Source organism: Rhineura floridana, chromosome 13, assembly GCF_030035675.1.
Source record: "Rhineura floridana isolate rRhiFlo1 chromosome 13, rRhiFlo1.hap2, whole genome shotgun sequence".
Classification (NCBI taxonomy): Eukaryota; Metazoa; Chordata; class Lepidosauria; order Squamata; family Rhineuridae; genus Rhineura; species Rhineura floridana.
In genome coordinates, this window is record NC_084492.1 from 21,979,602 (window position 1) to 21,994,746 (window position 15,145).

The window sequence follows — 15,145 nt, forward strand, 5'->3', positions numbered from 1 at the left end:
ATGACTAATGAAAAAGCTGAACTTTGGTTGGATCATTGTGTCCATTCTCTTTTTTGGTTTAAAACAGAATACACATGCTTGTTAGTCATACACATGAACAAGAGATCACAATTCTCCAGGTGCTGGCCATTTTGTAGCCAAAGTGACACCTTCCATGCACAAGAGGGAAGATCAGAAGGCTTGAAAAAAAATATTTAGGTGGAAAAAACCTTCAGGGGAGAAATCCCAACAAACAGCACAATGAGAACTGAGCATGCTCAGTGGCCATGAAATGTTGACTTCTGGGGGTGAGAGGGGGGAACGGAATGAAGTATCCTGTTTCCCTTCTGCTGCAGTTCAGCTTCTGACAAAAATTACAAGATTATCCTCATTATCTACTGTGGCGGAATTTTAAGTAATGAATTACATCATCACTGCGTTATTCCCCACCGTTCATTTTAATGCAAAGGAAGCTAAATGCAAATGGGGAAAAATCAGCTGCATATTTTGTGTGGATTGACATCAACAAGAACAGTGAATACAGGTTGTATTTGCAGGATTGATTTCCCTTCCAGACATGGGACAAATAAACAAACACTGGCAATTTGTGCTCTCATTTCTGTTTCCATCAGAATTCTCCAACCTCCCTAAATGTACCATATATTTTAAAGCATCTTGGGTGCTCATCGCAAAATGTGGTGGTTAAAGTGCACATCAGGAACCTCCCATGACAGCCTTTGTGCTCTAAAAAGGTAGCTGGAACATAACAGGCGGAGCTGGAAACTCCTGCTCTGTCCAAAGGTCATCCAGAAAGCCAGTACAAATCAATGGCTTGCCACCAGTAGTGCCTCTCTCTCCCTAAAATACCCCTTTCTGTCTTCTACCAACCCTTCTTCTAGCAACTTCTCCTGCCTCTTGCTAAGCAGTGCATGAAGGGAGCCCCCAACACATTTCCCTTTATTTTTGTCTTCTTGTGTCTGGACCATTTTCAGCCTCTCAGGCTCAAGATCTGAGCAGACACAGGTACCAAGCACTTCTTGCAACCCTTGGGGGAGGAAGCTGGGTGCTAGAATGAGCTATCCTTGGGTGCCACAGAGCTTTCTTAGTCAGGAGTCGGCAGATGAGAGCTTCTGATCCAGTCTGCCAATTTCCCTCACCCATTTTTCCAGCTTTCTCCTAGTGATTGCAGAGACTCTGCAATAAACCCCAGCTTCGCTTCCTTTTTGTTTGCTGTTGGCCCTTACATGGCACCGAATTGTCAATATATGCTAATACAAGAGCCAGGCTTGTGTCAGCTGACACAAGAGCCAGGCTAGCTTCAGCACTAGGGTTGGGCAGGCAAAGGACTTTGTCAGTTGGGCAGGGAGGAGAGATGGCAGTGCTGAATGCACACAGCGTCTTGGTGACTGGGTCAAATAGGGGCATTGGTCTGGAGCTGGTCAGGCAGCTGGTGGAGAAAAGCAACCGGCCAGAATGGATCTTTGCCACCTGCCGGGATCCAGATGGACCACATGCCCAGGTGAGCCCCAAGGTGTACATTGGGATGAGCAGAGCTTGGAAAAGTTACTTTTTTTAAACTACAACTCCCATCAGCCCCAGCCAGCATGGCCACTGGGTTGGGCTGATGGGAGTTGTAGTTCAAAAAAGGAACTTTTCCGCTATGGAAATGGGTGTCATGCCAAAGAACATGTGTCCAGGCAGGGATGGAATGATCTGCCCATTTCAGTTCCCTCCGTTTCTCATTTTTGCAATCTTAAATCCAGTTCTCCCACATTTTGCAGAAAGTTGTGATCCAGCATTTTAGTGTGATTTTCTCCCAATATGCATATTTTACATGCAGTTTTGACTTACGTACAAATTTTTGCAATTAATTTCCCTAATATAATGCATTTGTATGTTATCTTCGGTAATATATTCATTTTTATGTACGCGTTCCCCTAACGTGCATTTTGGTAAACTTTGTTTAGTTGGAGAAATGCGTCGCAAAATCTGTAGAAGTGTGCATTCCAAAGGAAGGCTGTGTTTCAATTCACATATTGTTTCGGTCAATTTGATCGATTTGGCTTTAAATGCAAACTGAATGGAATTTCTTCCTCATCCCCAGTCCAGGGCAAGCCTTGCTACGGTTCCCATTCCCAGGGCAAGATTGGTGTCTGTCTGCTTATACACAGTTCAGATACCTGTTTATGTTCCTTGATAGCCATTTTCTTTGCAGCCTTAGGGAGGAATGAGTAGGAAAGAGGTTAATTTATTCCATCCATTAATCTGAAGAGCATTGAAACAGAGAAGTGATTACCTTCTTGGGTCCTAGAAACTACAAGAATAACTTGGATCAAATAATATGAAATACATAACACAGGACCAATATCACCAAATAGTCAATCACATTAACCTCAATGAGGATATCTTCTGGGTCAACAAGCTTAGTATTGCAATGTACATTCTTGTTATATCACATTGGAAGAGTGGGAGAAAAAGCTCTTATAGCTTATCAAAAGTGTAACTAATCTGTCTTAAATGATTGTGAAAACTTATCCTAAAGTACATAGACTGATTTTCAGCTGGGTTACTGATTCTAAGGATAGGACTAGTGACTGCATAGGTGGAAGTCTTGCAGGATTTTCCTTACAGATGTTTTCCTGTATAACATATAGTTGCATAACCTTGACACTCTCCTAGGATTCCCTATTCAGAGCAGGGCTCTTCACAAAATTGATGTTCCTGTTGAGATACTTTCTACAGAATGCTTTTGCAGATCCATGCCAATGCAATAAATACCCCCTATGCTAAAAACTGAAACCAGGAGGGACTTAATCTTCTCCCATTTCCCCTTCCTATCCCATTTCAAATAATCCCCTCCTCCAGGACTTGATGTTCAATCCTAGGTCTGTGTATCTTTCAGGACTTGAAGAATTTGGCTGCCAAGCATCAGGGAGTGGAGATCATCACACTGGGTATGTGTGCCCCCCCCTCTAAATTCTCTCTTCCCACATGGATAAGGACAAGAGCAGAGAATCAAAGCCATTTCACAAATTTCCTTTCTTTTCAAATTAATGTTTGTTTCCCATTTATGGGTGCATAGTTAGAATTTCAGAACTCACAACATACATGAAATATATTTTAAAGTACTTTTAGTGTTTCTGTTTGCCATCCTGGGCTTCTTCTGGGAGGAAGGGCAAGATATAAATTTAATAATAAAGACATAAAATGGTTGGATCCTGCTATTAAAGCAAGAAAGCGAATGTTGGGCACTACCAGAGTGTTGCTATTTTGGGGTGCAATTCAATCACATACCGGCCAATTCATGTTGCTCAGTTAGAGCTGATTTAGAGCTCTTCCGCAAGAAACCTGCCTCTCCAAAAGATCAGACTTTTTGCAATAACAAAAGTGATGGGAAAATGCAGTGGAAATTGTGGGATGATGCTTTGATACAACACCATCTAGCCTCCCTGCAAACTAATCAGGCTCAATGCTCATTAAATAGCCAACATTGTCTCATCTCCCTGCAAACAAAATCAGGATGAATGTTCAATAAATAGCTTGCCTGGAGGTGCCCAGTCTTCCAGGCACATCCATAAAAAGTATCTGCTCCATTGTTTGGTATACATATTTTCCATGAATCAGTATGCATTATAAGCAAATAATAATAAGCTCTGTATTCACTCCTTCTAATAGCAACTTCAGGACATGAATGTTGACAGCTATCTAGCAAAACAGGGCCTCCAAGAAATAGGAGGGTGGTAGTGGAAAGAGTGTTCCAAGGTTCATAAAAGACTTAGGGCATAGGCTCATGATATACGTTTGCATATACTAATTTATATATATATAGTTGCCTCTGGGCAAATTAAGATGGTGGTTGGTTGGGGTGGCACAGGGTTCAAGCCCCCTAGGAAGGTGTCTTGGCTCCCAACCAGAGAAGCAGACTCAGGACTCGGTGACTGGGTTTTTCTGCATAAATCTTCATTCCAGAAATTAGAACAGGGATTTAGTATCTCATGCTAGGCCTAAAACTGGATTCAAACAGGAGTAGGCTTGTTGGGCATTGGAAGCAACAGCAGACGAGTTGTTGCAATAGCAAATACAAACAATGCTGCTTCTATATATACAGAAAAGGGGTGGGCATTTGACACTATGAATTAATTCAGGTTCCTTCCAGCATGAGATACAAGGCAAGGGCTATGACGGAGGTGGTGGATGAAATTCGGCTACTTGTAACATTCTCTTCTCTAACCTCCATGACCTTGGAGACATGCCAGTCTCTGACTCTGCTGAGTCACTTTCATTTTCCCCTGCCTGAGAAGTTCCAGTCTTTTTGTTAGCATTTATCTTTTTTGTTGTTACACTTGGCTTTGGTGCTGGCAGACAATCATCACCAGCCAGCTGAGACAAGAAAAGGCCTTCCTCAATAACTCCAGCAGCCACCTTAAAGGCTTCTAGAGAGACATTCTCTGTAACCCCCTCATTTCCTTCATCAGTGCTGGCAATGTCCTCCCCAATGTCAATAACCTCTTCTCCATCCTCCCAAACTTGCCAGAGATTCTCCTTGGGACCCATGACAGGAGGGATGTGAGAAGGCAGCGATTTCTATTCTGACCTATATTCATCACAATCAGCACTGTTTCCATTCAGCTGCAGTTTGGTTCCTGACAAATACTATGTTACCTGCCTCACTATCTGTGCTATTTTACGTACTTTGTGTAAGTTATAAATTTGACATGATTAATGACATAATTATTTCCATGCCATTCATGTTAAGTTAAAGGAAATGCCAATTCAATGTTAAGAAAAAAAGTAATTCCCTACATATTGTTTGCAAAGTTAAAAAAAAGATGTAAACAAATACCAATTGTATTCGCTTGACTGATTTCCATTCCTGAACACTGATGAACATTGAACTGCAGAAATTTCTGCTTCTTTACCCACTTACTGCAGAATTCTCCAACATCCTGACCCCTGGGTCACCCCTAACACTACCTTCAAGTCGATTCTGACTTATGGCAACCCTATGAATAGGGTTTTCATGGTAAGCGGTGTTCAGAGGTGGTTTTACCATTGCCTTCCTCTGAGGCTGAGAGGCAGTGACTGGCCCAAGGTCACCCAGTGAGCTTCATGGCTGTGGGAATTCAAACCCTGGTCTCCCAGGTTATAGTCCAACACTCTAACCACTACGCCACAGTGGCTCTCTCTTTTTTTAAAAATGTTTTTAACGTTGTTTTGTTTTAATGTATTTTAAGATCTGTTTTTATGATGTTTTAAAATGTTTTTAGTGCTTCTGTTTGCTGCCCTGGGCTCCTGCTGGAAGGAAGGGCGAGATATAAATTAATTAATTAATTAAATAAATATAAAAGCTAGATGGAACAAAAGCTTGGAAGATAAAGAACGTAAGAAGAGCCCTGCTGGATCAGGCCAATGGCCCATCTAGTCCAACATCCTGTTCTCACAGTGGCACAAGAGCACTCTCCCAGCTGTGGTTTCCAGCAACTGATATTCAGAAGTGTAGTGCCTCCAACTGTGGAGGGAGAACATAGCCATTATCAGGGCTGGCACTACCCTGCTGCGGGCCCTTGAAGGCAGTGCTGCTGGTGCTGGAGGCTTAAATAGGCCCAGCTGTGTCAGTGTGTTTCCACTTGCAGTGCGCTAATGCAACAATGCAGGAAGTGGTGCAGCTAGCCTGTGCTGGCATTGGGGGGGTTGATGCTTGAAGGGGTGGCTTCCGCTCCGCCCTCCGCCCCAGCATTGGGGCACAGGGCACATGCTCTGCAACCTAATGCTAGTGCGGATTGTAGAGTGGGAGCTACATCCACCCAGCCCTAGCAGCAGGGGCCCCTGTCAGCTACAGCGGCCCTCAGCCAGTGCCCAACCTGGCCAGTGCCCAACCGCTGGTGCTGGGCCTGGCCATTGTGGCTAGTAGACATTGATAGCCTTATCGTTCATGAATTTGTAGCTGCCCCGCTTTAATTCTAACTTTGGTAACTAGGATATTAGGTCATCTCTTGATGTTAATGAGGCTATAGGTATATACCAATCATTGACTGACATCATACAAAAACTTCTACAGAGCTCTGGACAGTGAGAAGACAATAACTATAGGAAAGGTTATAGATAGTCTGATTGTGATTGATTCAATTGAGTTATACATAAGCACTACAAAACTGGTCCTTCCTTCTAAATGTTATTCTAATAAATAGTACATATATATTCTAAATATATTATAATATATTCTATATATTACAAGAACAAAAAGGCTTATAAGATGTTGACTTGTGACAAGAAGAAAGAGGCTTACAAGAAAAATAGGATTTATTAAGATCTTCTCTTTGCTGCTGTAGACACTTGTGATCCATCCAGCATCCAGGCTGCTGCTGCCAGAGTCACCGAGCGGCTGAAAGGAGCTGGATTGAATCTTTTGATAAACAATGCTGGGATTTTAAAGCTAAACCCTTTAGAGTCAGAGAACCCAGAAGACATGTCTGAGGTGTACAGAACCAATGTGATTGGCCCCATGATGATGAGCCAGGTAAGGCTATCCTATTGTTCCTTCTTCACAGACACGCCTCGCTATGTTGCAGAACTCCTAATGTTTAGAAATTAGGTTGCCGTTGCTTCCTGGTGATGGGGTGATAGCTAGGTGTTTCCTTTTCACAGAGACAAGATGTAGAACAGAACGTTTAACAGCCTCATGAGAATGGAAGCAAAATGTAGCAGTGCCGCCTTCAGAGTTATGGAGATCATGGGCAAAGTTTGCACCTGTTGAACTAGGAGTTGTGGCTGCCATCTGGACGAGCTACCTGAGAAATCTGGCATGCCACTGGCAAGTAACTGCCGGGCTCATGTCTGTCCGCACACTGCAGACTTTGCCCAGTCCTCTCCACACAGTGTGCAGTGATATGTATTTGTTCCCCTCTCTTTCTCTAGGCATTCCTGCCCTTGCTGAGGAAAGCATCTCAGCAATGTCCCCAGAAAGGGATGAGCTGCAGCAAAGCTGCCATTGTCAATGTAAGCAGTTTGGGTGGCTCCATCACTGATGCCTTCTTGTGGAATAAGGCTGAAGGTATCTGTTACCGTTGCAGCAAGGTATGGACACAGCAGCGCTGCTAAGGGTGAAGGGGTGGCTATTAAATATCATTTAAATACCAAGTTTGAAGTTGAATTTTCAGTGAACTTCACCTGAGGGGAGTGACAACATTTTCATCAAACTATGCCTTGCTGACACTTGCCCACCTTGGTAAGTAAGATGTGATCATAGGAAAGTGGTCAGTTGAGTGCAGTGTTCTTCATCCTTTGGTCCCCAGATGTTTTTGGAACAAAACTCCCATTAGCCCTGGCCATTGGCTAAGCTGGCTGGGGATGATGGGAGTTGTAGTCCAACAACTTTTGGTGACCCAATTTGAAGAACACTGATTTAGTGGTCATCACTCATCATTATCTGAGGGCCATGTTCCTTTTGCCTTGAAGGAGGCGCTGACCAGGAAAATATATATTTATATATTAGTATATATTTACACATCTAATGACCTTAATATCTATGGACTGGTCTCCATCTGCCTTTTTTGGACAAACTTTTCAAGAAGATAGTGGATGGACAACCCCAGAGATTCTTGGATGACCCTGATTATCTTGGGGTCATTTCAGGCCCATTTTTGGACAAGAACTGCTTTGGTTGCCCTGGCTATCTCTGCTGGGTGACTGACAGAGCCAAGTGTGACCCTCTTGAATCTTTTAGATCTTCCTGTGGTTTTGATAATATTAAGCATGGTATCATTTTGAACCATTTCTATTTTGAAGGATAGATCTTGAGGGCTTCACTTGGTAGTCTTTGTGTGGCATATGGGAAATTTTTATTTTCCTACAACATGCATGCCACAAAATATGAAGTTTGGACACGACTTTCATTTAACTTCACAGAAGGGTGTCAACAAAAGTCTTAGAAAAGTCCTCTTTGCAATATGTTGTCGTAATTATTGCCTATTTTGGTTAATAAAATCTAGCCATAGCAAAGTTATCAGTTTTGAAGTCAATTTATCATGATCCACAGGGTCAGCATTCCTTCCACCTTAAAGAAGGCATTGGTCAGGTCTTTCCTGGGGAGAAAAACATCTGGTGACCTTATCAATTATAGTGTGGTCTCCAATTTGTGTACAATATGCACATTTTTGCAATCAATTTCCTCTAACATAATGCATTTTATACATTATTTTCACTAATATAAGCACTGACACGTGCACTTTCCCTAATATATACTTTATTGTACTCATGTTTTGATTGAGAAAATCTTCTGCAAAATTTAGAAGTGCAAATTTCAAAGGACTGCAGCATTTCAGTTTAAAACTGGTTTGGGAAGTGCAAATCAGATGGATTTGCAGGGTTTGGGAAGTGCAAATCAGATTGGTAACAGGGACCAGACGGTCCGAACATATAAAACCGATTCTGGCCAGCTTGCACTGGCTACCTTTATGTTTCCGAGCTCGATTCAAGGTGCTGGTTTTGACTTATAAAGCCTTACACGGCTTGGGACCACAATACCTGATGGAACGCCTCTCCCGATACGAACCCACCCATACACTACGTTTAAGATCAAAGGCCCTCCTCCGGGTGCCTACTCCAAGGGAAGCTTGGAGAATGGCAACAAGGGAGAGGGCCTTCTCAGTGGTGGCCCTCAAATTAGGGAATGATGTTTTTGACAAGGTGTGCCTGGCGCCAACACTGTTATCTTTTCGGTGCCAGGTCAAGACTTTCCTCTTCTCCCAGGCATTTTAGCATGTGTTTTATATTGTTTTAAATTTTTAAATTGTGTTTTAAATTGTTTTTTAAAAGATGTATTTTAAATTGTATTTGTTTTTAGTTACTGTAAACCGCCCAGAGAGCTTTGGCTATGGGGCGGTATACAAGTATAATAAATAAATAAATACATTCATTAAGATAAAAACTAAACTAATTTCTCCTCCAACCCTAGTTGCATCAGTCACCTCCCTCCTTCTGGTATGTCTTTCTCCTAGGCTGCTCTAAATATGCTCACACGGTGCCAGTCCCTGGGATTTGCCAAAGATGAGATCCTGTGCATTGCATTGCATCCTGGGTGGGTGCAGACAGACATGGGAAAACAAACAGTAAGTGATTTGTTGTGGCAGAATCTGAATTCTGTACAAAAGCAACAAAATTATAAACCTCCTTTGGCCTGCACTGAAGTAATGGTCAGGATGGATAATGACTTTTTGGTGTTTCTATTTAAAAAAAAAAGCATGCTGAAATAATAATAAATGTAGAGTGTTGGCAGGCGGGGTTGTGACAGGAGCATACCATTCAAACAAAAAAACAATTCTGTGATTGGAAATTAACTTAGAAATCTTAGCGAAATGAACGGGATCATTCCTTCTCACCTGTTTAGGGAGCCTAAGTAGGGAACATTAAATCTAGCCTACTTGCTTCTGGCAAGAACGATTTAAATGCCCTCAGGCCAGGCCAGTTGCCAGAAGGCCATTGTAGGGAGGGAACCCAAAGCTATCGCGGTTAAAGTGGAACAGAACCAGAAGAAAACTGCTGTGTGGATAGACTCTTTCCTCCACTTTGTCTCTGGGGGCAAAATGTTGCCAGAAATATTTTGATTCTGAGAATTCTGAAATGACGGCCAAGTGTGGGACTAGGGCCACATTCACACTATAGATTTACAGCACTATTATTCCACTTTAAGCAGTCATGTTTGTTAAGGGTGCCAAAAGTTGCTAGGAGGCCCCTGTTCCCTTCACAGTTAACAGAGTTCCGCGGGAAGAGAGATTGACTGTTAAACCACTCTGGGAATTGTAGCAATGAAGAATCTGCCTACAAGGAAGATATGGGAAGTAACAGTAGCTGATACGAGAAGCAACACTATGCTATTCAGTCTTGTCACATTCCTGTTCTTCAGCATGTATTTAAAATATGGACACATCTTCTGAACTCTCTTCTATGCTTCAGTTTCTTTCATTAGGTCCTCCTGGAGCAACAACAGATCTAGATAGGGGAAGGGAGCTACGGAAATAAGACAACAGGTGAACTTTAGCCGAGGGATTTCCTCTCCCTCCCCCCAAGCAACTCAATCCTCCCTTTTGTAAAAAATCACAAGAGTGCCTGACCTCTTCAACATGCTAAAGGCTCCCTCCATCAGCCCCCCCCTTCTCACACTCACAGGGCTGAGAGAAAGAAGGGGGACACCTACCACTGGCAATAAATCCCACAAGCCCTTCTTACTGCATGTCTACAGAAGAAATGCAAATGATCCACACATCATTAATTTATTAAATAAATGCCCTCACAATCTCCTTCCATAGTTTCCCTAGCGGGGGGGGGCAGGCAGGCAGGCAGGCAGGCAAGAAACCACGCCCCACTCCCCATGAGTGAGTTGATGAGGAAGACTCATTAAGTGCTTTTTCTTTTTCTTTTCTTTTGTGAGAATGGCGTTCCCGCCTTGTGCGGGGGCGTGTTTGCTGCCACCCCATTGTCGAGAAGGCTCAGGAAGTTTCCCGAAGGTTTCAAAGTAGTCAGGTGGGGAATTTGACCAATTGAGTGAGGGGCTGAGCAGCTGTAAATAGTCTGCTCCTCCCTAAAAACTTGCTTTTTTTGCCTTGCGGCACCCACCTTCCCTCCCTTGTCAGTATGGGCTCTGCTAGTCGCCAAATGGGGCTGAGTATGATTTTTTTCTTGGAGATCCTGATTTCAGAATCTCTTTGGTTTTGCCTACTCCATACTGCTTGGTTCGATTCGATTGGCTTGCCTGGAAGGGTTGTGGTGATCCCGGTTGGCTGGCATGGAATTCGGGCAGGTGAGGTAATTGGGGTTAAATATTGAGGCGGCTGAGGCATTCTGGTAAAGGGCACTCCCTAGGGAACCATCAGGGCGTAATGTCTGGTGTGGATCTGGGGAGTGTCCATGTGGGACCAGCTTGCGCATCATGATGAACGCCTGTACGGCAGGGCCAGGATGCGGAGGTTGCAACCACATACCTGACTCCAATAGCAAGGAGGGATAAGTTTTCCCACATCCTTGACTGGGAGTTACAGTCCGATGTGACTGACTTGCCTTCTGGGGGGTCTATTCCCTCACAGATAGGTTGAGCCTCACCTGCCCGAAATATTTGTTATATAATTAATTGGCTGATTTGAATCTGGTTGATTATGTGTTATATTTTAATAAATATAACATTACTCCATATATATGTCACAAGTCTTCTTTGGTGTGGTGGCAAGGGGTTCCGCGATGTTTCCTTCTGGCTTTGGGCTGAAACAAAAGCACACATCTTCCCCCCTCTTTTTTTGCTGCTGGGTTGAAAATTGGAATACTTGTTAACAAACCACAAAGAGAGTTTAGCTATGCTGCTGTCATCTTCCCCTCCCCCTCTCACATACCCCTACCTCCTAGGGCAATTGCAACGAGAACATGGGGCAAGGGGAAGAACTTTGTATGGTAGATTAACCTCCTTCCTTGCTTGCTATCTGTCATCTTTGGTGTCCTTTCCATGCTTGCCTTTGTCTTCCGCAGGCATTCCTAGGAGCCAGTCAGCATGAAAAAGGAGATGCGTGGTCTTCTTTCAGTGGCTGACTCACCCAAATTGGCTCCAGTAAGCACGAAAGGACAAGGAAGCATGTTATTAGCAAGCCAAGTGTTCTCAGTGGCTTGTGGCTAATATGCTCCTCTTTCATACCGATTAGCTCATAGGAGATATAGGGCTCCAGTTGCCAAAAAAGTAAAGGGACTTTGATCTGGTGCACCCTGGCACAAATACACCACTGCTAACGACTCTCAGCACCCTTCACAAACTACCCTTCTCAGGATTCTTTGAGGGACACCATGACTGTATAAAGTGGAATAATAGTGGAATAAAGGTATGGTGCGAATGTGGCCCTAGTCATAAGAACATAAGAGCCCAAGTAAATCAGGTCAAAGGTCCATTGAGTCCAACATCCTGTTTTCGATAGTGGCCTGACAGATGCTTCCAAGAAGCCTGCAAGGAAGCCATGAAGGGTAATAGTTCTCCACTGCTGTTTTCCCGTCAGCAACTGGTATTCAGAGTATATTGCATCTGAAGCAGGACATTCTATATAGCCATCATGACTAACAGCCATAAACCAGACTTTTCTCCCATGAATTTCTCTCCCTTGGAAAAAAAATCCCCGCTAATGGATAATAAAAATTGGAACAATACTAGCTGAGCTCTAGGAGCCTTTGCTGACAGCCAAGCTTTGTGGAAAGCTTGTGGAAAACAGGCCCAGCACCAGATTGCTACAGGCCACTGGGCACCAGACTGCACACCCACTTAAGTATGCCTGGTCACACTAACTCTTACATCACTGCATCAGTGTGCATGCCGGCCATCACCCAAGATGGCAGGCATGCACGTACAGTGCACTGATACAACAATGCAAGAGGTGGTGCAACTGGACACATTTAAGCATGCTCCAGCTGTGTTTGTTGTGGGGTGATGTCGCTTGGGAGAGTGAACCTCCCTCTCTGTGATCCGCACCATTGTCTGGTCATGGCCCACAACCCGATGCTGGATGGGATTGCGAAGCAGGAGTTCCACCCTCCCAGCCCCAGGCAAAGGGACCCTCAGCCAGTGCCCAACCTGGCCAAAGGCTGGTGCTGGGCCTGGTGAAAAGTATATAATATTGTATTAGACCCCTTCCCTCATCCACATTCATACAGAGCAGTTATCAAGAATGCTTCTTTGTTTGCCTTTGATGGATGGGGCATGAATACTGTCTGGTGTACCTTCCGTTGATGCTACCCATGTTTTTGTCACTGTTTTTTTGTACCATGCAGTCTTTGTGTCACTGTCACCTGTACTTCCTTTCCAGGGACAACCCGTCTTGACAGTGGATGGGAGTGTGCAGGACATCTTGAAAACCCTTCCCCGTCTCTCTGAGAAAGATAATAGTGCCTTTGTGGACTGGGAGGGCAAAGTCCTTCCTTGGTGAGCCCAAGACATTTCTGCTGCCTGAGATGGAGCAGCAAAAGGTGTCCCCTCTCAGGGTGCACAGTCTCCGAGACTGGTCAAGTGAGGCTGAAGATGGTGCCTCTCTCCTTCCATGGCGATGCAAATGCAACAAAAATAAATGACATAACTAACAATCTGCTGCCCTTTCATTACATCCCAGATGAGCTGCCTGAGGGTCCCTCTGCCTAGTAAGAGAGCTGGCCCTGTCGGTGAGACACCTAGCAGCCTGCTCATCTGCAGAACAGGAGGAGCTCCTCTCCACAGGAAATGCCAACATTTGAAAAGCCATATCTTTGTCTTCAGTCAATGCACCATTTTCTGCTAAAAAATCTTGAGGGTCCCTCTTCCCTTCATCTGCCCTGTGTTCTGAGGTTCCATTCATTTGCTTATGCAAGTGTATACATTTATAATGGGCAGCAGTGCCCTCCAGGTGGTGATGCCACTCACTGGGACAGGGTGAAATGGCAAGGTTGAGAGAGCCTTAGACTGGTGGTGGTAGCAGCCTTGCAGGTGCCCCTGCAGGTCTTCTGTCACCAACCTGAAGCTCCCCTGACCTCGCTGCCACCTCACTGCATTCCATCTGCATCCTGGTAAGTGCAGCGCCACCATTGCGGGCACAGCACCATTTTTGTTCTACCCTATGCACCACTGCTGGTCAGCAGAGATGGGGGAAAATGTAAATGTACTGCCTTCAAGTCGATTCCAACTTATGGCGACCCTATGAATAGGGTTTTCATGAGGCTGAGAGGCCGTGACTGGCCCAAGGTCATCCAGTGAGCTTCATGGCTATGTGGGGATTCGAACCCTGACCTCCCAGGTTGTAGTCCAACACCTTAACCACTACGCCACTACCAATTTCACTTTTCTCCATTTCTCATTTTTACAATCTTAAATTCAGTTATCCACATTTCTAAAGCAAACTGCTTTTTTTAAAAAAATCCTCTTGAAAATTCTTCAGCATTTATAGTGCAAATTTCTCCTGAGAAAAACATTTTGTATGCAATTTTGACTAATGTACACATTTTTGCAACCAATTTATCCTAATACAATGCATTTTTGTATATTATCTTCACCCATATATTTATTTTTATGCACACTTTCAAGTAATGTCTGCATGTTTGTAAACACTAGTTGGAGAACTGCATTGCAAAACTCGGATAAGTGCAAATTTCAAAGGATGGCTGTGCTTCGGCTCTCATATTGTTTTGGAAAGTGTGGATTTGATAGATTCGACTTTAAATGCAAACTGAATCAAATTTCTCCCCCAGCCCTACTGGTCACTTGCTCTTTTTGAAATCTGCAGCAGATGATCAACACCAGGTAGCATTAGCGGCCCAATAGAGTTGCTTAAAGCAGAGATGAAGACTTAAGACTTTATGTGCCTTCAGCCACATATCTGAATATGCCAAGATATCCAAAGCAGTGTGTGGACAGGAAAGATCCTCACGCATGTTAGTAATATTGAGCATAAAACTGAAAATAGTTTTCATATGTCTAGGCTGTGGTAATGGAGATAGTGGCCCTTCTTCCCTTCCCGAAAGATCCTACGCACATTTAATCAGAAGTAAACCCCACTGAATTCAATGAAAGGTCTCTCCCAAGTAAGACTATAATGCTATTGAGACTGATCTGGGATTAAGCCCCATTGACCAGAGTGGGGATTCCTTCCAAGTATAAATGCATTGGATGGTCTGCAGTCCTGAGCATTCTTGCTTAAGTCCCATTGATCAAATAGGAATGACTTCTGAGCAAGCATGTCCATGTTTGGGTGATACCCACACCACAGACCCCTTACAGTGAGTTGGTCTTGCCTAAGAGCTGCTGAACCATCTCCAGGCTGATCACCTGGATGCTGGAAGCTTCCAGTCCTGCCATGACCAGGAGTGGCTGCTCCTTGGGCAGTCATGTTGACCAGGGACTGAAGCTGCCCCTGACTTCCATTATGAACTTGACTGCACAGGCCCAGCCAACATACTTCAAGTCCTCCTGTTCCTGGCACACACTGTCCAAGAAAAAAAATACAGGCATACCCCGCTTAAAGTAGCTTCACTTATTTATTTATTCAGCTTATATCCCGCCCGAAAGTACATGCTCCATACTCCACCATACCCCGCTTAAAGTATGCGCGCTTTGCAATAACAGACACTTTATTGGCATGCCATCTAGTGGTGATTGCATGCAGTACAAGTGAAGATAATT

The 15,145-nt window shown here is 44.0% G+C and overlaps 1 protein-coding gene across 2 annotated transcripts; it reads left to right on the forward strand.

Annotated features, from left to right (window-relative positions):
• The first annotated feature begins 1,311 nt into the window (after positions 1-1,311).
• LOC133369041 (C-signal-like) lies at positions 1,312-13,080 on the forward strand. 2 transcript variants are annotated; one of them, XM_061593873.1, is made up of 6 exons: positions 1,312-1,498; positions 2,882-2,933; positions 6,309-6,496; positions 6,895-7,053; positions 8,976-9,086; positions 12,807-13,080. In XM_061593873.1, exons 1-6 carry the CDS (start codon positions 1,352-1,354, stop codon positions 12,924-12,926), a joined length of 777 nt encoding a protein of 258 aa, XP_061449857.1. In that variant the 5' UTR covers positions 1,312-1,351; the 3' UTR covers positions 12,927-13,080. The 2 variants fall into 2 exon arrangements, with proteins under 2 accessions (XP_061449857.1, XP_061449858.1); XM_061593874.1 differs by lacking the exon at positions 2,882-2,933 and having other exon boundaries at positions 1,351-1,498.
• The last annotated feature ends 2,065 nt before the right edge of the window (positions 13,081-15,145 follow it).

What these genes read in the sequence shown, in the direction of transcription:
- LOC133369041 (XM_061593873.1), top strand. Translation starts at nt 1,352, where the DNA reads ATGGCAGTGCTGAATGCACACAGCGTCTTGGTGACTGGGTCAAATAGG. An exon ending in CAGATGGACCACATGCCCAG is followed by an intron (nt 1,499 to 2,881) that starts GTGAGCCCCAAG and finishes TGTATCTTTCAG; the next exon opens with GACTTGAAGAATTTGGCTGC. An exon ending in TCTGTTACCGTTGCAGCAAG is followed by an intron (nt 7,054 to 8,975) that starts GTATGGACACAG and finishes TCTTTCTCCTAG; the next exon opens with GCTGCTCTAAATATGCTCAC.